This window comes from Dromiciops gliroides, chromosome 2, assembly GCF_019393635.1.
Source record: "Dromiciops gliroides isolate mDroGli1 chromosome 2, mDroGli1.pri, whole genome shotgun sequence".
Taxonomy (NCBI): domain Eukaryota; kingdom Metazoa; phylum Chordata; class Mammalia; order Microbiotheria; family Microbiotheriidae; genus Dromiciops; species Dromiciops gliroides.
In genome coordinates, this window is record NC_057862.1 from 158,835,927 (window position 1) to 158,861,904 (window position 25,978).

Below are 25,978 nucleotides of genomic sequence, written 5' to 3' on the forward strand. Positions count from 1 at the left end.
CCCACCCCCCTCCCCTAGACAGCAGGTAATCTGATATAGGTTATATCTATATATCTCTATACATATAGATATAGATATATACACACACATATATATACACATAATAACATTAATCCTATTTCTGCATTAATCCTGTTATAAGAGAAAAAATCAGAGCAGTGATGCAAAACCTCAAAATAGAAAAAAATAACAACAGCACCCAAAACAAAAGAAATAATATGGTTCAATCAGCATCTATACTCCACAGTTCTTTCTTTCTTTTTTTTTCTTGGATTTGGAGATCCTCTTCTATCATGAGTTCCCTGGAACTCTTCTGTACCATTGCATTGGTGAGAAGAATATAGTCCATCACAGTAGGTCAACACTCAATGTTGATGATACTGTGTACAATGTTCTTCTGGTTCTGCTCATCTCACTCATCATCAGCTCACGCAAGACCCTCCAGGTTTCTCTGAACTCCTCCTGCTCATCATTTCTTACAGCACAATAGTATTCCATTGTATTCATATACCACAACTTGTCCAGCCATTCCCCAATTGATGGGCACCCCCTCAACTTCTAATTCCTTGCTACCACGTAAAGAGCAGCTATAAATATTTTTGTACATGTGGGTCCCTTTCCCCCTTCCATGATTTCTTTGGGCAAAAGACCTAAAAGTGGAAATGCTGGGTCAAAGGGTATGCACAGCTTTATTGCCCTTTGGGCATAATTCCAAATTGCTCTCCAGAATGGTTGGATCAGCTCACAGCTCCACCAACAATGCATTAGTGTTCCAATTTTCCCACAGCCTCTCCAACATTTATTATCTTCCTTTTTTGTCATTTTAGCCAATCTGATAGGTGTCAGGTGGTACCTCAGAGTTGTTTTAATTTGCATCTCTCTAATCATTAGAGATTTAGAGCATTTTTTCATATGGGAATAGATAGCTTTGGTTTCTGAAACATAACTTTTTAATAGCAATATTTTCCTGATTAGGCTACATGGCTATAAATCAAACACCACAATCTCAGAAAAATCAAAACTGAAAGTGACTCTAAGGGCAACAGAAAGATATATGGTGGATAGGTATACGCTAGAACAAACCACCAAAAATACCTCTATATGACAAGTGTCATCAAAGACATAAGGGATATCTATATGGCCAGAAAAGATGGCACTCGAGTCATGAAATGATACGGAGGACAGCAGCCATACAGCTCAAGCACTATACTGATATTCATGAAATACTAAAAGGCCCAAAGAAAGACCTCCACTATATTGGCTATAAAGGATTTATTGAAAGGTACCAATTAAATGCACAAGACAAAAACCCCCCACCATAGTCAGGTTACAAACTTCATTACTTAAGATCATACCCATACTATGATATTATGGATACTATGAAATAAATGAGCACAGTCACACTTCCTCTACACCTACTAGGTCCATATCTGACAGTAAACCATGATGTAGTGAAAATTGTAATGATTCAAAGTTTCTTAGTTATCCTTTTAGGAGAGTCAGAATAATGAATTTTGTATATTTCATATGAAATAATTATTTCTAAATATGTTAAGTATCATTTAACATATTTGGACATATGCTAATTATGTACATATGTATAAATATATTTATGCCTAACTTTTCTACAAAGCCCAATTCTGAAGCCTCACTGTGAAATGAAAGTGGTCCTGGGCTCTCAGAGATGATACAAGGAATGTGGAAATTATGGCACATTCTAAGATGTCCAGAAGAGCTGGTGAAAAAATGAAGAGTATTCATAATACAGAAAGGCTCTCCACTGGTATAAGACTCAAAAGAATTCCTCTCCTTTCAAGAGCATTCATTAATTAAAGTAGCAGGACAAAAAACTGATGGGAAAAGGAAAAGAATGGTAAATGCTTCTATAATGCTCCATTTTCAATATTAACAATAGTAGAAAATGACCACATCTGCACGTATTACTGAATCTTGAAGTGCTGTATAAGATTTTAGAAGAGTGGTTTTCCTATACAAAGTATACAACAAGGAAATCCATACTGTAATTGACACAATCTTTAAAAATGTTGTTGTTGTTGTTGTTAAGTCGTTTCAGTTGTATCAGACTTCTTGACCACATTTGGGGTTTTCTTGGCAAAGAAACTGGAGTAGTTCGCCATTTCCTTCTCCAGCTCATTTTCCAGATGAGGAAACTGAGGCAAAGAAGGCTAAGTGATATACCTAGGGTCACATAATGTCTGGGGTCAGATCTGAACTGAGGAAGATGAGTCCTCCCGACATCTAGGCTGGCACTCTATCTACTGTACCACCTTGCTGCTCCTAAAAATGTTGTGGGATCATCTAATAAGATCTCTCAGGGCTCAGAAGAACATACCAAAAGAATATGGGGGAGGGAGGGGCAGCTAGGTGGCGCAGTAGATAGAGCACTGGTCCTGGAGTCAGGAGGACCTGAATTCAAATCCAGCCTCAGACACTTAACACTTACTAGCTGTGGGGGCAGCTAGGTGGCGCAATGGGTAAGGCACTAGCCTTAGATTTAGGAGGACCTGAGTTCAAACCCAGCCTCAGACACTTACTAGCTGTGTGACCCTGAGCAAGTCACTTAAACCCCATTGTCCTGCAAAAAAACAAAAAACAAAAAAAAAAACCCACTTACTAGCTGTGTGACCCTGGGCAAGTCACCTAACCACAACTGCCTCACTAAAAAAAAAAAAAAGAATATGGGGGAGGGGGCAGCTAGGTAGCGCAGTAGATAAAGCACCGGCCCTGAATTCAGGAGGACTTGAGTTCAAATCTGGCCTCAGAACTTGACACTTACTAGCTATGTGACCCTGGACAAGTCACTTAGCCCTCATTGCCCCACCAAAAAAAAAAAAAAGAATATGGGGGAAAGTTTATATTACCCCCAAAGATAATCAGAGGACATAAATAACTACCCATATGCTTCTTTCTAATTAAAAAAAAAATCTTTTCAAGCATGATACATATATATACTAAGGCTATTCTTGATTAACGTATAAGAAACAGGCAAGCACTTATAACAATTTTATACAGCAAATCACATTATAGAAACACAACTGACTAAAATATCAAAATTAGCATCAAATTAGAATAAAGGCTAAAGAAGTCACTATCCATAATTATAACAATTAGAATTTTACTTTTTTAAACTATCTATTGATGCCCAAAATGAGGGTATAAGATTCTAATCACACCTTAACTCTGATTACCAAATAAGAAAAACAGCTTGCTACAGTATTTAAGAGATTTGTCTTGTTCAAAAATATTTTTATTTGGTATATACTTATTTATATGCATGATGTCTCCACATATAGAACATAAGCCCAGGAGGGCTGAACTTATTTAATTTTTATCTTTGTATCCCCACTGCCTAGTAGAGATTCTGGGATGTAGTAGATACTTAATATATGTTTAATTAATTGGAGAAGAGCCTAAAATTTTCCTGTATTGAGTCAATTTTTTGTAATGATCATAATAGATTATTTTTAAGATAATAAAGGATTCTTTCATAAATGAAATCAGAGATAACTATATTCAGTGATCTCAAGGAAGACAGAAAACAGGGAGATGTTTACTAGTCAATGGTTTCCTCTGCTTTTATGGAAGGTGCCCTACAAAGCATTCGATGGAAGAAGGATTCCTTACATCTATTTTTATGCTTCTTTAGGCATAATGTGCTAATTGTATCAAGCCACGGAGTACCTCTTTAGTGATTTCCATTATTACTTAAAAGGAAAAATTAAATTGTTACCACTTAAAAGTTGTGATTTGCATGGTTGTTGTAACTATATATTGTTCTTTCTAGTTCTGCATTGTTCACTATACATTACTTTAAACATGCTTTCTTATATTTCTTTGAATTTTTCCTTGTGGTAAGATACAATATTTTATCAAATATTATTATTATACTATAATTTGTTCAGCTATCCTCCAACCACCTATTGTGCAGCCTTGTTTCTAGACTTTTCCTATTAAAAGTAGTAATGTTTTTACTTTCATGTACACCATGGATAAAAAGTCACAAATATTTAATAACTCCTTTATTTTGTTCTTAATTTACAACACCATAGAATCATATATATTTACATTACATGTGAAAAATCAAATCTTGTAAATGCTGAAAAATAAAAAAAATCATTTTCAAAAAGTTATTAAAACATCAGACTCCTTCATGGCTTTTGGCCCAACCTGTAGATAGGACTTTTGTTGTTCTTCATGACAGCCTTTGGGTAATCATACCAGTGAGGTAGCTGTGTCAAAGAACAATTCTCTAACTTTTCTTGATCCTTTTCCAAGATGGCTAGAACCATTCATAGTTCCACCAGCAGTGAACCAGTAAGTCTACTTTACCACATTGTCCCCAATGAATTTTCCATTACCATCTATGCCAATTTGATAAGTATGGAAACCTAAGAATTGACTGAATTTGTACTTTTCTATGAGTAATTTTGAGTATTTTAAAGATGGCTATTGATCATCTGTGTTCCTTTTGAGAAATATTTGTTCTATCCTGCTAAATATGTATTTGTTTGTATAGGGGTGGCTTTTAGAGATTTCTGTCAATTCTCTTTAAATTTCAGATATACAGTTACAAGATTTTTCCCCACAGTCCACATCTCTCCTATTTATTTCATGTTTCTTTTGTTTTTATATAATTAATACAGTATCTCAACTTTTATCCTCCTGTTCCAGCAACCTCTGTGACATTTAACCTCTCTGAACCTGTATGCTCAACCATGAAGAGGCTTTGACTAGATGAATTCTAAAATCTCTTTAAGTTCTACATCTATGATCCATAATTTAGTTTATCCATTTTTCTCTCTTAATGGTATCTACTGCCTTACCTGAATTCATGATTAAGATACTAGGTTTTTGGGGCAGCTCGGTGGCGCAGTGGATAGAGCACCAGCCCTGGAGTCAGGAGGACCTGAGTTCAAATATGGCCTCAGACACTTACCAGCTGTGTAACCCTGGGCAAGTCACTTAACCCCAATTGCCTCACTAAAAAAAAAAGATACTAGGTTTTTTAAAAATTCAGTGGAATGACAGCTTTTATTGTGGCTTTTGCCTTTTAATCTTTATGAACTGACTTTTAACTTTTACTTTTTTTATTTTTAGTGAGGCAATTGGGTTTAAGTGACTTGCCCAGGGTCACACAGCTAGTAAGTGTTAAGTGTCTGAGGCTGGATTTGAACTCAGGTACTCCTGAATCCAGGGCCGGTGCTCTATCCACTGCGCCACCTAGCTGCCCCCGTGAACTGACTTTTGAAGAAATTTTTTTTTTTGCTAAGCAGCAAATTGTGTGTGTGTGTGTGTGTGTGTGTGTGTGTGTGTGTGTGTGTATACAGTCAGTACAGTACTTTGTTTTAAAAACCTGAGTCTGATCACCTGTACTAAAATATACCAGTTCTGTCCTCCCCATCTCCCTGCCCACACCTACAGAGATACAGAGTTCTTTCTTGGGAACTCCCTTTGCCAATTGCTTATGACTTAGTAGATAAATTCTAGGAAGTTGCTTAATCCCAATGAGGTTAAATGACTTGCCAAGGGACACAGTGTTACAGGCATGACCTGAATTGAGGCCTTCTCAACTCGAAACCCAGAAGTCTATTCATACTCTCTCTCTCTCTCTCTCTCTTTTCCCCCAGGGCAATGAAGGTTAAGGGACTTGCCCAGGGTCACACAGCTAGTTAAGTGTCAAGTGTCTGAGGCTGGATTTGAACTCAGGTCCTCCTGAATCCAAGGCCAATGCTTTATCTACTGTGCCACCTAGCTGCCCCCCATACTAACTCTCTTTTAAGAATAAAATCTTAAAAAAAAAAAAAGTATTTAGAGGCAGCTAGGTGGCGCAGTGGATAGAGTACTGGCCCTGAATTCAGGAGGACCAGAGTTCAAATTCAACCTCAGACACTTGACACTTACTAGCTGTGTGACCCTGGGCAAGTCACTTAATCCCAATTGCCTCATCAAAAAGAAATTATTTAAAGCTTTTATGTGCAATTATGTAAAATGTTTCCATATGAGTCATTTTGCATAAGACTTGAATAAAAGAAAAAAAATGGGGGCAGCTAGATGGCGCAGTGGATAAAGCACCGGCCCTGGATTCGGGAGTACCTGAGTTCAAATCCAGCCTCAGACACTTAACACTTACTAGCTGTGTGACCCTGGGCAAGTCACTTAACCCCAATTTGCCTCACCAAAAATAAATAAATAAATATTTGGGGAAAAAAAGAAAAAATGAAAGAAGCATGTTCTTTCACCTATTTGTTATTTAAAATTAGGTTATTTAATTTCCAATTAATTTTTAAATCTCTTTCCACTGTCTATTATCAGATATAATTTTTATTGCAATATGATCTAAAAATAATGTGTTTAACTACTTCTGCTTTCCTGCATTTGGTTGTGGGGTTTTTACGTCCTAATACATGGTCAATTTTTGTGTAGGTGTCATGTACTGCTGAGAAAAAGGTATGTTACTTTCTATTCCCATTCAATTTTTTCCAGAGATACATCATATCTAATTTTTCCAGAACTTTATTCACCTCCTTACACTCTTTCTTATTTATTTTTTGGTTAGATTTATCCAGTTCTGAGAGGGGAAAGCTAAGGTCCCCCATTAGTATAGTTTTATTATCTATATCTTTCTGTAACACATTCAACTTCTTGAAAAATTTAGATGATATACCATTTGGTGCATATATGTTAAGTACTGATATGACTTCATTGTCTATGTACCTTTCAGCAAGATATAATTTCCTTCTTTATCTCTTTTAATTAGATCTGTTTCTGTTTTTGCTTTGTCTGAAATTATGATTGCTACCCCTGCTTTCTTTGTTTCAGCTGAAGCATAATAGATTCTATTCCAGCCCTTTATTTTCACCCTGTGTATATCTCTCTGCTTTAAATGTGTTTCTTATAAACAACATATTGTAGGATTTTGGTTTTTAATCCATTCTGCTATCTGCTTTGGTTTTATGGGCAAGTTCATCCTATTCACATTTATAGTTATGATAACCGTGTATTTCCCTCCATGCTATTCTTTGAGATCACTGAATATAGTTACCTCTGATTTCACTTATGAAAGCATCCTTTATTATTTTAAAAATAATCTATTATGATCATTACCAAAAAAAATGACTCAGTACAGAAAAATGTTAGGCTCTTCTCCAATTAATTAACCCTACTTTATTTTAGAGAGGATATTATTGTTGAATTCTTGTCCTTTCCTTCTGAAGATTTCTCCTTGGGTTCTTTAATCCACAGTTTTTATTCATGGTCCTGGAGCACGTGAAGCAACAACACAAAACCATTATTTACTCATTTACTTCAAGTGAAAATTTTTCTTTTAAGCTTTTTCCATGGAGGTTTCTTTCCTCTATACCTATAGCTTTTTTAAAAACTGTGTGTTGCATTTATTGTTGTTTTAAGGTGGTGCGGGGGAGCCAGGTTGAGTCATAGCCACTCATTCCACTATCTTGTCAGAGATTCCTACTATATCATATTTCCAAAAATTACCTACATGTAAGATGTGGCACACAAATACCATCCAGGAAATAAATGCACAATTAGAAGAAGTAGCAAGTCAGTTGTGGTAAGAACACAGAGTAACAGGTAAATAGCCTCCATGCTTTAATAATACGCACAAAAAGTAACAAGACCAGGAAGGTGTGGTCTCTAGCAAGCTCCTGTGGAAGTTTAACAAGAGAACTTATGGACATGAATCATGAAGGATGAGAAGGCATGGATATTTTACAATCTCCACCCACATAAGTGAGGTTAAAGACTTGTTGATAAGTTGAAATAAAATGAAATATTACAACTGGGCTAATGACTAGAGTTTAGGTGCTAAGATAGAAAACAAAAGGTAAAACAATGAAAGAATAAGACATTATAATGTGGTCTCAGTGAAATCCCACAGGATTTATTGAAGGAAAGTAGTTCTGAAGCCTAGAATCTTCCACAAAAGCTTCAGGGAAGAGATGGAATCTGAATAGGCCTGAATAGTTTAAAATCTATATGGAAAGGAGGGAAGTGCTCCTTCCTTAAGTGGGGATGGAGAGGGTGGTGAGAAGTGAGGCAATGCCATGGGTGAAACCAGAAGTGACAGGAAACATGGTATATGGAAGACCATTAAGAAGACTAACTAGAATTGAGCAGAAAGTTCATGTCAGAAAGTAGAATACAAAATTAGATAGATGTTAGGTCAAATTATAAAATTCTATCTACAATGTCTTTAAATTCTATCTACAATGTGGATTTTGGACTTGATCCAATGACAAAGGGCAATTCTCATAGGCTTCTAAATAGGAGAATATGATATAATGAAATGGATATTTGGAGAAGATTAATTTGGCAGTGGTATACAGGGCAGACTGGAGTAGCCAAAAATGCTGCCAGGAATATCAGCTAGAAAGCTACCATCATAATTCAACAGTGAGGTGATAAGGCCCCAAATTAGTGAGGTGATAGTGAAAATAGAATATTAGGGATAATGGAAAGAGCATGGTGTAATGGAAAGAATAATGGATTTGGCACAGAAGATTTGAGTCCAAACCCTGGCTTTTCCATTTATATCACATAGGCACTTCTATATGATACTGGTCAAATCACTCTGCCTCTCCAGGACTCAGTTTCCTCATCTGTAAAATGAAGAGATTGAACCAAATTATCTCCAAAGTCCCTTCCAGTTCTAAATCCCATGACCTACAAAGATATATCTAAGGAACAATGACAACATGGTTACTAAATGGATCTGGGAACCTCATATTCAACATGTCAAAAGAGAACTCATCTTTCCCTCTAAAACTACCCTTCTTCTAAACTTTCCTATTAAAGTCAAGGGTACCATCATCCTTGTAAGTCACTTAGGTTTTGAATCTTGGTGTCATCCACAAATTGCCTGACTCTACATTGCCAATCTGTTGTCAGATCTTGACATGTCTACCTTCAAAAGCTCTTTGTAACCTATCTTCTAATTCATATACCTATCACACTATTTCAGGCCTCCCACATAGGTTACTGTGATAGCTTATTAATCGTTCTTATATCAAATCTCTCCCTACTACAATCCAATCCTCCCCACAGCTGCCAAACTGATATTTCTAAAGTACAAGTTTGACAATGTAAAAGTTTATCCCCCAAATCAATGCACTCTAGTGCTCCTTATCTTTAGACTCAAATAAAAACTCCTCTCTTTGGTATTTAAAGCTCTGCATAATCTGGTCCCCTCTTATTTTCCCAGTGTTCTTATATATTACTCCTAACACAGAGACTCACCATAATCCTGCAACATTGTCTACTTGTGGTTACAGACACATAATGCTCAACTTCTTATCTAAAGAAGCTATCTTTATACTAGGTATCCCTCCTACCTAGAATGTTTTCCTTCTTTGCTCCCAATTCCTAGAATCCCTAGCTTCCTTCAAGGTTCAGCTCAAATATCACTTGCAAGAAACCATTCCTGATCCCTCTACATGCGCTAGTATCTTTTTCCAGTTACTTTGTAACAATTTTATATATAACTATACATATAAATGTGTTGTCTCCTCTATAAGAAGGTAAGCATCTTAAGGGAATGCTCTGTTTTCATGTTTTCTTTGTATCTCTAGGCTCAACACAGTGCTTGGCACATATTAAGGATTTAATAAATGTTTGGTTACTGAATCATGGCACTAAAGAACAAAGTGAAAAGAGGAGTAAAAAATAACAGTTTCAAGCCTGAAGGAACAGAATAGTATTATCTACAGAAATGGTAAAGTTGGGAAGAGAAACTGGTTTTGGAGAAAAGGTGACAAGTCTGGTTTATAACATAAATCCTCAGAGCTAGAAGAGACTTCAGAGGTCATTCAATTTTTGTGTGTGTGCGCGGAGGGCAATGAGGGTTAAGTGACTTGCCCAGGGTCACAAAGTTAGTGAGTGTCAAGTGTCTGAGTTTGGATTTGAACTCAGGTCCTCCTGAATCAAGAGCCAGTGCTTTATCCACTGCGCCACTTAGCTGCCCCCAGGTCATTCAATTTTTTTGTTTTGTTTTGTTTTTGTTTTTTGGTAAGGCAATTGGGGTTAAGTGACTTGCTCAGGGTCACACAGCTAGTAAGTGTATAAAGTGTCTGCGGCCGGATTTGAACTCAGGTCCTCCTGAATCCAGGGCCGGTGCTCTATCCACTGCACCACCTAGCTGCCCCCCCAGGTAATTCAATTTTAACCAAACTTGATCTGAGAAATTTTCCCTACAGTTTCTCCAAAAAGTGCCTGCTTGAAGACTTTCAGTGACGGGGAACTCACTCCTGAAGCAACTCATTCCAGTTTTGGAGAGCTATATTTATGAAATTTCCATTTTTATATCATGCCTAAAACTGCTTCTCTGCAAATTTTCACCACTGTTCTTAAGTTTTGCCACCTAATGCCAAGCAGAACAAGTCTAATCAATCTCACTTTCTTTTTTTTTTTTTAAAGTGAGGCAATTGGGGTTAAGTGACTTGCCCAGGGTCACACAAATAGTAAGTGTTAAGTGTCTGAGGCTGGATTTGAACTCAGGTCCTCCTGACTCCGGGGCCAGTGCTCCATCCACTGTGCCACCTAACTTCCCCAACAATTTCTTAAATACTTAAAAGTTACCATATCTTTCTTAAATTTTCTCCAGGTTAAATATCATCAATTCTAGTAACTGATTATATGACACTCTTCACTTGTCCATATATGCCTTTCCAAATTTCACCAACTTTGCTATATTCATCATTTTTTATGACTCAGTAAAATTCCATTATGTTCCCTATGCCCCAATTTTCTCATCTACTCCCCAATGAATGGGTTCCTATTTTGTTTCTAAGTCTTTGCTATGACAAAAAGTGCTGCTATAAATATTTTTATACACAAGTCTTTTCCCTCAGTCCTTGACCTCTGCAGTATATGCCTAACAGTAGTACTACTGGGTCAAAGGATACCCACAATTAAGTGATATTCCAGTTTTCCTCCCAGAATAGTTGAACCAATCCACAGCATTAGTGTAGTAAGTATTTATAGAACATGTATTGAGGGTTGTGATGAAATAATGGGATTAATCTAGACTGATTGAATCAAGTGAGAGTGATTGACTGCTGATTAGCCTACTTCAAGTTAACTGGATTGTAATCACACCTGGCTAGCCCTTAAGAAGGTACTGTTGGGGGGGGGGAGGAGCAGCGGCAACTAGGTGGCACAGTGGATAAAGCACCAGCCCTGGAGTCAGGAGTACCTGAGTTCAAATCCGGCCTCAGACACTTTACACTTACTAGCTGTGTGACCCTGGGCAAGTCACTTAACTGCCATTGCCCCACAAAAAAAAAAAAACCAACAAAAAAAAAGTAGGTATTGTTCTCAGAATGAGAACACCTTCAAAACCAATGGATTTGGATGATGTCAACCAATCAGCTTGAAGCAGTGTGTAAGGACCACCTCTGTTCCAGACCTATAAAAAGCTTCCACAATCAGCTTGCTGGTGAGTTCCTTATTAAAGCAGGCTCATGGAGTAGGACTGGAGGAAGAACCCAATCAGGCTGGAACTCTAGGCTACAAAGACCTTTTCTTAACTTTCTGAACTCCATGTTAATACCTGTGTGCTTTAATAAATGTTTAATGCCCAAAGACTGGTGCTGATGCTTCTAATTTAAGGTGATCACACAATATAGATTTTAAACATCACAGGGTCAAAAGGTTTAGGGCTAGAAAAGACCACAGAGATTATCTCATTTAATGCTCTTATTTTACATATGATAAAAGAGGTCCAGAGAGGTTAAATGACTAACCAAATGTGAGCAAATAATCAAACATTAAGTATATGCTGTAAAGAATTAATTGTGATTTGAGGTTTCTATGACCCCATCTTTGGCTAAAATTAGAAGCCCCAGCCAGCCTCAGGCACCACTGCCTCTGTGCCAGCACGGTGCTCCATCCACTGACTGTGGCCGTCGCCATGGCATTGCAGCTCACGTCATCACCACACGCAGACACCTACATGGGCCTGGCCAAATTACCATGATTAGAAGCCTGGTGAGGGTAGTCAGTGACCTTCAGCATGCAGAAGGGAGGGAGGCTGGCAGTTCTACAGCTGCCTGTTAATTCTGTGAATTAGGGCTGCCAGCCAATTAGCTTGGGGCTATGTGAGTGTGTGTGGCCACCCTGTTTCCTGTGAGAGAGGGGGCTTCAGAGAAAGAGAAGGAATGAGGGATTCACTCTGGTGTGAGCAGTGGAGGGAGCAAGATGCTGGATTGCTGTGCAGTGGGTTCTCTTTGAAATTGCTCATTTCCAGGTGGTGGTGAATTGCAGATTGTATCTTTTTTCTTCCCCTATTCCCTTTTTCTTTATCCTTTGTTCTATTAAACTTATTTGTGTTTTAAATTTGTTCCCATTAATAAACCCTGTTTTGTTTTTTTATTTTGTTTGTTTTTTGCTTTTTCTGTGGGGCAATGAGGGTTAAGTGACTTGCCCAGGGTCACACAGCTAGTAAGTGTCAAGTGTCTGAGGTCAGATTTGAACTCAGGTCCTCCTGAATCCAGGGCCAGTGCTTTATCCACTGCACCACCTACCTGCCCCCCCCTTTTGTTTTTTTTTTAAAGAGGCTGTTAATTTCCTTTCTTACCCCAATATTACGGTGAACCACCTAATTAACACTCACCATATTAAATTTGGCCCTTACAATGCACTGTACATAAGTGAATCAAAATGCTCTTCATTAAAACTGTTTCTGTTGAGGACATCACTATCCTTCTAATTACCACAAGTTTTGGAACCTGAATGTCATCCTCAACTCTCTTCTCTTCTTTATCCTCATATCCAATCAATTGCCAGGTCTTGCTTATCTTATCTCCACAAAACATTTCCCATTAGTCTCTTTCCCTCTACTCACAGAGCTACTTTTCTAGGTTAGACCCAAATCACCTCATTTCCTACCTGGTTATAATACTTTGGGATCTCTCCTCCACATGTTCCCACACTGAAGACCTTTCCTTGCTTCCTCTTTCAGCTTCCTTTTACATGTTGTCTTCCCCTATTAGATTGTAAGCTCCTTAAGGGCAGGGACTATCTATTTTTTAAAAAATCTGTATCCCTAACACTTAGCACAATGCCTAGCAAATGGTCAGCGCTTCACAAGCATTTATTGATTACTGACCACAGCAATTATGACTATATGTAGTCATAACCAATAGGTCTGTACTCTCTGACTTATACTCTACATAGTGTAGCCAAGATAATCTTAAAGCACAACTCTAAGACCTTGAGTATCAAATTTATACTATTTCTCTTAGTATAAAATACAAGCTTCTCAACATGGCATCTGAAGCCTTCCACAATTTGGGTCCAATTCATCTTTCTAAACTCAATTCACAATTACTTCTCTTCATACACTCTGTATTACAGTCAAAGTGACCTATTCCCAAAATATAACATGCCAATTCTCTCTATGCCTCTATATAGCCTTGCTCATATTCCTGGAATGCATTTTCCAATGTAACTTCTACATCTTAGAATTTCGAGCTTCCCAATTTGGATTTATGCAATTAAACTGATTTATACAGATAAAAATATCCATACTATTTGACCCAGATAGTCCTCTGCTGGGCATATATGTATATACCCCAAAGTGGTCACTAGTAAAAATAATGGCTCCATATACATCAAAATATTTGTAGTACAAAATGGAAACAAAGATGTCCAAAAATTGGGGAATACTTAAACAAAATGTGATACATGAATATAATGGAATATAACTGTGTTATAAGGAAAAACCAATCAAAGATGCTGAATACAGAGAAGCATAAAGACTTCAATATATACAGACAGTGCAATGGACCCCCCCCCCCGACATTTAAAAAAAAAAATTAAAACTGAATGTCATGGAATTATAAAGTACAAATTTGACCCAAAAGAAGATGTCTGAGCAGAACCTCTTTTTCATCCTCATACCCATTCCTTTCCATACAAGGGGATCTACACATATGAAGCCCAGCAAATAAGGTCAGAGTTTTTCAACATGTTCATTGGTTTTGCTTATTTTTTTCTCTTCCTCTTAAAAAAAAAACTTCATTATAAAGAAAAAGAGAGGGTGAATATAAGAGAAAATGTAGTAGTGTAAAAACAAGAAATATTAATAAAATCCATTTTAAAAAGCAAACAAATAAAAGAATCCCTAGTTTCCTTCAAGACTCAGTGACGTATTACCTCCTTATGCATCTTTCCAGATCCTTCCAACATGTAGGTGCTCTCTCCCTCCCTTATGAAATTCCTTTTTTTCTTTTTTTGTGGGGCAATGATGGTTAAGCGACTTGCCCAAGGTCACACAGCTAGTTAAGTGTCAAGTGTCTGAGGCCACATTTGAACTCAGGTCCTCCTGAATCCAGGGCCAATGCTTTATCCACTGCGCCACCTAGCTGCCCCAATTCCTTTAAAAATTTTTTTTTTAAATTATAAATTTAATAATCATCAACAAACTCAAAAATTCTAATTATTAAGAAAAAAGATTGTATATGAAACCCACAAATCTTTGTTATGTATAGTTTCTTTTAAAAAAAGTATCAAACTGAACAAAGTAGTAACAAAACTATCCTGATGTGTACCTTTATGAATTTTTTTTGTTCTGAAATTACTTTTTATCTACAGCAAAATGTAAGCTACTTGAGAGCAGGAGCTATTGTTTCTGTTTGTGCACCCTGACTGCCTTGCACATAATAAGCAATTAATAAACGCTATCTAAATTGAAGTAAAAACATTACATGCTATTCTCCTTAATTCAGATTCTCAGGCAATAAACTTGGAAACAGGGAGAATTTGAGAATCTTTCCTAGGTGCCCCACTAACTTCACATATAACTTAACACTCAGATTTGGAGTTAGATACTTTGCCTCCTGGAAATTTAAAACTAACAAATACAGTCCCCACCAATGCCAAAAATAATAAGAAAATATCTAATGAGTAGAAGGGAAATAACTGACAGACATGAGTTTCTAGCATAAGATATTAGTCTTTTAAAAAGCCTCCATGTAAATTATAGGTATATAATCTTAATTATCTAGAAATATGATAACTATCAGATATAAATCAGACTTTAATCTACAGCTCATAAATATAATTGACATTTAAAGTGTTTTAAAGCAAAGCCTGTATTATCTCATGTGATCCTCACAATAACCCTTCAAGAATACTATATATTTTATTCCCTTTATATATGAGAAAACTGAAAGATGCTGAAAGAAGTTGTGACTTGCTCATGATCACACAACTGCTAAGTTTTAAGGGATCTGAACCTTGGTGTCTTCTAAGCTTATATCTCTTTTTACTATACTATTTTGCCTAGTCAATCTAAAATATACATTGTCAAACAATGTATTTCACCTTAAAGAAAAAAAGGGGGGGGGGGCAGCTAGGGGGCGCAGTGGATAGAGCACTGGTCCTGTATTCAGGAGGACCTGAGTTCAAATCTGGCCTCAGACACATGATACTTACTAGCTGTGTGACATTGGGCAAGTCACTTAACTCTCATTGCCCTGCAAAAAAAAAAAAAAAGAAAGAAAAAGAAAAAAGGAGAAAAAAAGAGGTAGTTTTTAAACTTGTTTTTATTTGATTTCCTCCCCTTCCCCACCTCCCCCTATGGAACAATAACCTTAGATCTTAACAAAAAATTTCTCTATCTAATTAGAAGTAATAGTTATATTAGAATCAGAATTTTGGAGCAGGATAGACCTTTAAGAGGTATAATCCAACCCCCTAATTTTATATTTGAGGAAATTTGGAGGAAAATTTATAGGAAGATATGGACAAAAGTCACCTGGTCTGGACAGGCATAGATAAAACAATATACATCACTGGAGGGATTGATGAAATCACAGATCCATCAAATGTCCATTTTTATTAGTCCCATTAACATGGAAATTGAGGCTTAGGGAGGTATGGAGACTTGCCCAAAGGCACAAAGCTCAATAGTGGTAAACCTGCATAAGAATGAATATTGCAGGACTCAGGATCCAGTATATTATCCAGAAGAAAAGCTGTAATATCATATTTTAGAGTTGATTTTATATCATACAGTAAAAACTTGATGACAAAATGAGAAAATGTGTAAATAAAATTATAAATCCTAATTCTGTTATTAAGTATTTAATTTATATTGTTTTGGAATTAACATGCATCATATAATTTTCTAAAATACTGCATTTTCGTTTTGCCACTACATAATTTTACTTTTAGCCAGAAAGGGAAATAATTTCTAAGAACAGTAATTTTAAAATAAATATAAACCAAATAACTTAATTTAATTACTTAAATTTATGCTTTTTAAAGTACCCCCAAACAAACCTTATAACAAGATAATTTTTAAAAGATGTTTTCCTTTGAAAGCGAAACAAATAATCTATTTTGTTCAACACTAACCTAAATATTCCATCAGCTGTTCAGCAGTTATGATTTCCATCATTGGTGGCAGTTTTACCTGAAAGATAAAGGATTACTTCAATAAAATCAAAACATTTCATAAAAATAAATTTTAATTTCTTAATATAACTAAGGATTTAAGTTGATATGTCTACATCTTTTTTTTTTTTTTTTTGCAGGCAATGGGGGTTAAGTGACTTGCCCAGGGTCACACAGCTAGTAAGTGTCAAGTGTCTGAGGCCGGATTTGAACTCAGGTACTCCTGAATCCAGGGCCGGTGCTTTAACCACTGCGCCATCTAGCTGCCCCCTCTACATCTTTTACAATACCTCAAGCACAAATATTTTAATAATTGTTTTTAGATGTCTTACATTTAATAAAATTTTGTAAATTTATCAAAATGTCTTATAATAAAACTAACTAGCTGAGAAGATGACATAGGTATCATGAAATTTTCAGAGCTTGAAATACAGGCTAGCAGGCATCTGCTATGATCATCAACTAGCCTGTCAGGCCTATAAAACCAATAACAGGTACCAAACCACCATTCAATTGGTGATTCTATTTCCTCCACAGAAACTTTTATGAACCACCCCCATCTGAAAGTGATCTCTTTCTCTACAAATTTCTCATAAAACAAATGTTTGGATCTCTTTCTTTTGCATTTGCTACATTTTGATTAGTAGAACTATTTGGGTTTTTTTTTTGTTGTTTGTTTGTTTGTTTGGTGAGGCAATTGGGGTTAAGTGACTTGCCCAGGGTCACACAGCTAGTAAGAGTTAAGTGTCTGAGGCCGCATTTGAACTCAGGTACTCCTGACTCCAGGGCCGGTGCTCTATCCACTGCGCCACCTAGCTGCCCAGAACTATTTGTTAATATATCTTGACTTTGTTTTCATAATCTATGTTCCTTCAGGAGAGAAACTATGTCTTCTTTCCCAAATATATTTTAACAGCTAAGTAAATCTTAAGTCTACAGGACATCGCCTTTACTGTCTTCTGTATAGTCAACCCCTTAAGTGAGAAGACCTTAGACCATGAGTGTGCTAGTACCCTGAGCCTTCCATCTCCTGCTCAGCACAGGCTGTTCCTTGAGGAAAGGCTGGCTGGAGCCATCTGCCTCTAAGCAAGCACTTTCATTTGTACCAGCACAAAGCTTCTTCCACCTCCTGCAGCCAGCCCAATTTCCCAACTGGGATGTAGAGAACCTCTGATTCAATGAAGAATGTCTCCCTTTGACTTCAGGCTTCCCATCTCCTGCTGTACCTGTCTTCGAAGGGTAGTAGAGTGGCACCCTGTACTCAATGATGAACATTCTCACACCTTCATACAGCTCACATTTCAGTAACTCTGAACTCCTGTATATCATCATTCAAATCCCACTCAAACCCATCACCCGATTCTTCATTCCCATCCCCCTCAACTCTCCCACCCCAAAGTTTCATCCTAATTCCACCCAGTCCTTCCACTGTGCCCTCTGGAATACCTGTTCCATAGGTAACAAATTTCCTTCCATCTTAAATCTATTCCTCTCCCACTCCTATCTCCTAGCTCTTACTGAAAACTGGCTTTCCTCTGATGACAGTATCCCTGGTCACCCCCTCCAGTACTGTCAACACCTTCACTCAGCACACTGGTAAAGGGGTGGGAGTTGGAATACTCCTTGCTCCCCACTGCTACTTCCAAGTACCCCCAACTCCTTCTTCATTGTGTAACCTCTCTTCTTTTGAGGCTCATGCTATTTATATCTACCACCCAATCAAAATCCTGTTAGTTGTCTACAGAACCCCAGGTCACTCTCCTTCCTTCCTCAATGAGCTCGATACTTGGCTTACAAGTTTTCTTGACTCCCCAACTCCTGCCTTCATACGAGGGGACTTCAACATACACATCAATTCTCCCTCAAATATACTAATCAGTCAGTAACTCAGCCTACTTCCCTCCTAAGAGCTATTCCTCCATCCCACCTCAGACACACAAATTTAGTCACACTCTCAATCTTGCTATCACCCCAAAAATGTACCACTTCCACGTTCAAGAATTCTGAAATCCCCTTATCCAACCATAATCTATTGGCTTTTCACATCTCCCTCTCCCTTCCCTTATATAACTCTACTCTTCATCCTCGATGTGACCTTCATCCCCCTGACCCATCAATTCTCTCTCAGGGTCATCTCTGTGGCAATAGCCACTCTCTCCTCTTCTCCCCACCTTGACTCCTGGGTGAAGCAATTCAACTCTATACTGTCCTCTCTTGAATTGCTAGCCCTCCCCCCATCATATTACAAATTATGCCTAGCCAGGTCTCAGCTTTGGCTCACTTCTACCATTCATATCTTCATGCTGCTGAACAAAGGTGGAGAAAAATCACACAATTGTTCTGACTGGGTCCAGTACAAATCTATGATTACAGAATCACAACTGGGCCCTCAATACTGCTAGGCAATCCTACTGTACCTCCTTTATCAACTCACTATCCCACTCTCCAAAGCAGCTCTTACAGACCTTTTAGCCCCTATTTAAACTTTTCATGGGTCCCCTCCTCTTCTCTGTGGAGAATCTTGCCTCATCTTTTACAGAAAGATGAGGTTATTTGCTGTGAACTCCATCTTCTCCTTTCTTCCTCATCTATCACCCAGGAACCTTCTGCCACTTTCTCCTCCTTTACCCATTTCATAAGATAAAATGGCCTTATTTCTTACCAAGGTTAAGTTGAAGTGATCCCATTTCATCTCATCTCCTCCAGTAAATTGCATCCTCTGTCATCCCCACTCTCACACTTATTTTCTATTTCTCTTTCTCTCTACTGGCTCATTTCCTATTGCTTACAAACATGTCCATATCTCTGGTCCTAAAAAACCCTTGACTCGATCCTTCCATCCTTGATAACTATTGTCCTAGTTCTCTTCTTCTGTCCTTTGTAGCAAAACTCTTCAAAAGGCCTTCTACAACAGGTGCTTCTACTTTCTCTCCTTTCAGTCTCTTCTTAACCCTTTACAGTCTAGCTTCTGAGTTATCATTCCTCCAAACTGCTCTCTCCAAAGTTATTAAGGAGCTTAGTTGTCAAATCCAATGGCCTCTTCTCAATCTTCATTGTCCTTAGCCTCTCTATCGTCTTTAACACTACTCCTCACTCTCTCTTCCTTAATATTCTCTTTTCTCTAGATTTCAGGACATCATTCTCTCCTAGTATTCCTCCCACCTATCTGACCTCTCCCCTTCTCTGGAGCCTCTTCTAGACTATATCCTCTATCCAAAGGTGTCCCTCAGGGTTCTATCCTGGGTCCTCTTCTCTTTTCCCTTTACATTCTTCACTTGGTGATCTCACTAGCCCCCATGGATTTAATTACCACCTTTATGCTGATGATTCTCGAATGTAATTTTCCTGCCCCAATCTCTCTGTTGATCTCTAATCTCACATCTCCAACTGCCTTTCAGACATTTCAAACAGGATGTCCAATAGACATTTTAAACTCAATATACCCAAAACTGAACTCACAATCTTTCCTCCTAAATCCTCCCCAACTCCTACCTTCTCTATTCCTGTAGGGGGCAACACCATCCTCCCAGTCCTTTAGGATCACAACCTAGGAGTCAGCCTAGTTTACTCACTATCTCTGACCCTTTCTACTCCCATAGCCAAGCTGTTGGCTGGCCAAGGCTATCAATTTCACCTTTGCAACATCTTTCAAATATGCCCTCTTCTCTGCTCTAACACTGTCACAACTCTAGTGCAGGCCCTCCTCATTTCATGTCTTGATTACTATGATAGCGTACTGGTGGGTGTGCCTATCTCAAGGCACTTCCCATTCCAAAGTGTTCTCCATTCAGCCACTGAAGTGATTTTCCTAAAATGTAGATCTGATCATGTCACACACATGTGCATGCACATGCAGATGGACACATACACACCACCCCCACCCCCCTCAATACACTTCAGTGGCTTCCTACTGCCTCCAGGAGCAGAGACTGAGTTTTGACTTTTTGTGCTTTGCACACAGTAGGAGCTTAAAAATGTTTATTGAATATTGAATAAGTTCTAGAATTCATTCATTGAGTTGCAATGTTATTTTCTTAGATACAGGTTCCAGCAAAATTTTTTCTAACTTCTTTTTTTCCCTTTTAAACGTTACAGACTACTGGACTGAGACATCTAATTCTTAATACAAATTTTGTATCATTTCCTTTAGGCATTAACTCATCTTTTGGCACTGGTAACACCTTGTCTCATGCATAATTTGCAGATATATTTTTAAAGCAATAAGTTTTTTATTTTGGTAAGTGAGCCATTCTGTTGAATAACAACACTGACAGAGGAAAAAGATTTCATCTTGCATCAAAAATGTCCTTGATCAGAACTTTGCACATTATAGACTGGGTAAACTGTGATTCAGTTCCTTCATATTTTTCCACCATGTCACTTAGAGCTTTTTCCATTTTTTATTTTTAAAAATATATGTATTTAATATTTTCCCCAATTACATGTAAAAACAATTTCTAACATTTTTTGTCCGTGTGTGAGGCAATTGGGGTTAAGTGACTTGCCTAGGGTCACACAACTAGTATGTGTTGTGTCTGAGGTTGGATTTGAACTCGGGTCCTCCTGATTCTAGGGCTGGTTCTCTATCCACTGCGCCACCTAGCTGCCCCTCTAACATTTGTTTTTGAAAATCCTGAGTTCCAAATTTTCTTCCTCCCTCTCTCCCCTCATTGAGAGGGCAAGCAATTTGATATAGGTTATACATGTTCAGTCATGCAAAACATATTTCCATATTAGTCACCTTGTGAAAGAAAGAAAACACAGACTGACCCCCCCCACCAATAATAAAAAAAATAGAGTTAAAAAAAAGTATACTTCAATCTGCAATCACACTCCATCAATTCTTTCTCTGGAGATGGATAGCATTTTTCATCATAAGGCCTTCTGAACTGTCTTGGATTGCTGAGAATAGCTAAGTCATTCACATCAACTGATCATCTTACAATACTGCTATAACCGTGTAGTGTTCTCCTGGTTCTGCTCATTTCACTTTGCATCAATTCATGTAAGTTTTTTCAGGTTTTTCTGAGAGTACCCTGCTCTTCATTTCTTATAGCACAATAGTATTCTATCACAATCATATGCCAAACTATGCCTAAAGGGCTATAAAACTGTGCATACCTTTTGATCCAACAATACTACTACTAGGTCTATATTTCAGAGAGATCATAAAAAAGGGAAAAGGAACCACACAAACAAAAATATTTATAGCAGCTCTTTTAGTGGTGGTAAAGAACTGGAAATTGAGGAGATGCCCATCATTTAGGGAATAGCTGAACAAGTTGGGTAAATAATGTAATGGAATACCACTGTCCTATAAGAAATGATGAGTGGGCAGATTTCAGAAAAACCTGGAAAGACTTATATAAACTTATGTTGAGTGAAGTAAGCAAAACCAGAACACTGTACAGAAGAACAGCAACATTGTGCAATGATCAAATATAATGGACTTAGCTCTTCTCAGCAATGCAATGATCCAAGACAATTCCAAAAGACTTATGATAGAAAATGCTCTCCACATTCAGGGAAAGAATTGTAGAATCCAAATGCAGGAATTTAATTATGGAGTCTTAATACAGTTTAAAGCATATTATTTTCTTTTTTTTTTCTTTTTCATGGTTTTCCCCTTCTGTTCTGATTCTTCTTTCACAACATGACTAATGTAGAAATATATTTAACATGATTGTACTGTATAACCTATATCAGATTGCTTTCTGTCTTAGGGAGAGGGAAGTAAGGAAGAAAAATCTGAATCTCAAAATCTTACAAAAATGAACATACAAAACTATATTTGCATATAATTGGAAAAATACAAATTTTTTTTAAAGTGAGGCAATTGGGGTTAAGTGACTTGCCTAAGGTCACACAGCTAGTAAGTGTTAAGTGTCTGAGGCTGGATTTGAACACAGGTCCTCCTGACTCCAGGGCCAGTGCTCTATCCACTGTGCCACCTAGCTGCCCCCGGAAAAATACTATTAAAAGACAATCATATACCACAACTTGTTCTGGCATTCCCAAATGGATAGGCATACTCTCAATTTCCAATTCTTTGCCACCACTAAAAAAACTGCTATAAATAAATTTGTGTACAAAAAAGTCCTTTTCCTTTTTGTTTTTATTTCTTTGGGATAAAGATCTAGTAGTGGTACTGCTGGATCAAAGGGTATCCATGGTTCTATAGCCCTTTGGGCATAGTTCCAAATTGCTTTCCAGAATGGTTGAATCAACTCTACCAACAGTGTATTAGTGTCTCAATTTCCCCACATCCCCTCCAATATCTGCCACCCTCCATTTCTGTCATACTAGTCAATCTGATAGGTATGGGGTAGCACCTCAGAACTATTTTAACCTGCATTTCTTTGACCAATAGTGATCTAGAGCATTTTTTCATATGACTATAAATAGCTCTGATTACTTCATCTGAATACTGCCTGTTCATACCCCTTAACCATTTGAGGAATGGCTCTTATTTTTATAAACTTGATTCAGTTCTCTATATATTTATCAGAGAAACTTGCCCTAAATCTTCTTCATAGTTATAATTACTGTGTATTTCTCTCCAAACTATTTTTTTTTTTTTTTAGTGAGGCAATTGGGGTTAAGTGACTTGCCCAGGGTCACACAGCTAGTAAGTGTTAAGTGTCTGAGGCCGGATTTGAACTCAGGTACTCCTCACTCCAGGGCCGGTGCTCTATCCACTGCGCCACCTAGCTGCCCCTCTCCAACCTATTTTTAAAAAAAAATTTCCAGGGAGATGGAATTCAACATTGATATGATCAAAAATCACTTCACAAGACCTCCTCTGGGACCTTCAAAATAACCATCCAGCCATGCAGAGAGATGTTTATATTTTCTGAAACATCAGTAATCTGGTTGCTGAAAATGGCCTTCATTGGCCCGAAGATGGTGTAATACAGGAAGATGTACAGCCAATCTCTACACTACAATTCCTATAGAGACCTATAAAATGTATTAAACTGATTTCCTTCTATGGTCCACATCTTTCTCTGTTTGCTCATCTTGCCTGTCTTTTACTTGTTTTTTTTTTTTTTTAGTGAGGCAATTGGGGTTAAGTGACTTGTCCAGAGTCACACAGCTAGTAAGTGTTAAGTGTCTGAGGCTGGATTTGAACTCAGGTCCTCCTCACTCCAGGGCCAATGCTCTATCCACTGCGCTACCTAGCTGCCCCCTTTACTTGACTTTTAACTCCTTCTTAAATTGGGGCACTGTTTCCAGGCTGCACTGTCCCAAGCTTCAGGGGGTCCCAGGTAGTATGATTTAAGGAGGGACAGGTTCTTCACTTGCCTGGACTGTTCTTTGGTCTCAAACTGAGTTCTGAATAAGAAATCCATGGGGGAAAAAAATCACAGTGAGTCATTTTTCTAGCCCCAGTCTGACTGGGGTGAGAGAGGTCTGTGGAGAACTGGAGACAAATTCTATACAAGAATGACTTAAAGAATGCAGGTGCAGGGAAAGGTTGTGTACCAGGGGAAGAAAAGGTATCAAATCCAGGAAAGAGAGGCCTAAATTTGAGTAGGTTGCAGGAATACCTGCACACTGGCAGCTCTGTTGTTCACTACCCAGTTTTGTCTCACAAATCTAGGACAGACCAAGGAGCTGACCTAAATCTATGAGCGGTGTTGCAGAGTGAGGAATGACTGCAGGTCTTAGGCAGCGTACCAAACGAGTAGCAAATTCAGAAGCCAAAAGCAGCTGCATGGCTGACCCCAGAAGCAGAGTTGGGTCTCAGTGCCAACTTCCAACCTAGTTTGAAGACTGAAGTGGAATAACTAGGGCAGGAATTCAAGACCAAAGAAGAACTTCCAGTTTTGTCCCTCTGAAACAGCAATACTTTCCCTGTGGCTGAAAGTGACTGGGTCTGGCAGCAGTCTACTGGAACTTCCAACCAAAACTTCCTTTCTTTTTTTGATAGGACAATGAGGGTTAAGTGACTTGCCCAGCTGGGGTCACACACCTAGTAAGTGTCAAGTGTCTAAGGCTGGATTTTGGCTCAGGTCCTCCTGGATCCAGGGTCTGGTGCTCTATCCACTGCGCCACCTAGCTGCCCCCCCTCGCAACCAAAACTTCCAACCGACACTTCATAGAGGGGCAGCTAGGTGGCGCAGTGGATAGAGCACCAGACCCTGGATCCAGGAGGACCTGAGTTAAAATCCAGCCTTAGACACTTGACACTTACTAGCTGTGTGACCCCTAGGCAAGTCACTTAACCCTCATCCTGCAAAAAACCCCCAAAACCAAAACAAAACAAAACAAAAAGGAGAGAAACTTCATAGAACTGTTGTTTAAACCCAAACCCAGGCCAAGAACATGCAGAACTGAGACCAGTAGGACAAAAATTAGACTTTGCACTGGATCAGATCACTTTGGAAACACTGAAGGCTTGCAGGTACTCAGTCTAACCTGTACTTAATACCTTCATGAACACAGCCAGTCCAGATCTTTCCTCCAGAAGTGTAAAAAGCCCTGCCTTAATATCAAGTCTAATGTCAGGAAGTAGGTTGAAAGAATGAGCAAACAAAGAAAAAATCCTATGATAAAAAACTATTATGGTTTGCACCTATATTTCATTGCTTACCACCTAATGGAGGAGGGAAGGATAGAATTTGGAACTCAAAATTAAGCAAGAATGTTAATTAAAAATTAAAAAAACTATTATGATGACATAAGACACAAACCTAGAAGAGAATGGCTCCAAATGTCTATGGGTAAAAAGGACAAAAGAAAAACAGCTTGAATATTAACTAAACTAGAATTACTGGAAGAGATGAAACAAGAGTTAAAAAAAGAGTTTTAAAGTGTTTCAAAAATGAGTGTGGAATACAATTACTTCAGAAGTCAAAAGATATAGCCTTACAACCAAGAATAAAAAAGCCAGAAAACATGGACTCACTGAAATAGAAGAATTTCAAGAATTCCTGGCAAAAAGTCAAGAGTGGAATAGAAACTCTGAAGAGCAAACATAGGAGATAAGAAAAACATAAACTCATCTTTATGCAATTCAAAAAAAACCTTTTTAATGAATGCTAAAAATAAATAATGTATAGTTTAAGAGAAGAGAAGAATACACAAGTGGGAGAGAGGAGGAGAGGAAAAATGGGGGAAATTATCTCATCTAATCAGTATTCAAGTAGTCTATACAAACATGGAGGAAGGGACAGAGGAAGCAAGTGACACAAGCATTATTCTCATCTGAACTTGTCAAAAGGGAAAAATAATATAGAGTTGGACAGAAAAATACATTTCATTCAACAGGGTAACAAGACAGAAAGGGGATAAGGGAAAATGAAAAAGGGAGAGACTACTTCTAAGCAAAACAAACTAACTAATGATGTACAAAAATATTTATTGGAAATTGAGGGAATGCCTACCAGAAGGAAAATGGATAAATAAGTTATGCTATAGAAAAGTGACTGAATATGGTGGTATAAGAAATGATGAAGGAAAAAGTTTCAGAAAAAAACTAGTTTTAATTTTTTTTTCCTTTGGTGAGGCAATTTGGGGTTAAGTGACTTGCCCAGGG

At 37.9% G+C, this 25,978-nt stretch overlaps 1 protein-coding gene across 2 annotated transcripts in view; it reads right to left on the bottom strand.

The window, feature by feature from the left end:
- MINDY2 (MINDY lysine 48 deubiquitinase 2) overlaps window positions 1–25,978 on the bottom strand; it is a 116,377-nt gene that overhangs the window by 70,620 nt on the left and 19,779 nt on the right. For both annotated transcript variants that reach the window (XM_043982821.1, XM_043982820.1), the window contains exon 2: window positions 16,399–16,456. In XM_043982821.1, coding sequence (XP_043838756.1) covers window positions 16,399–16,456 — 58 coding nt within the window. The remainder of the gene's footprint in view (window positions 1–16,398; window positions 16,457–25,978) is intronic.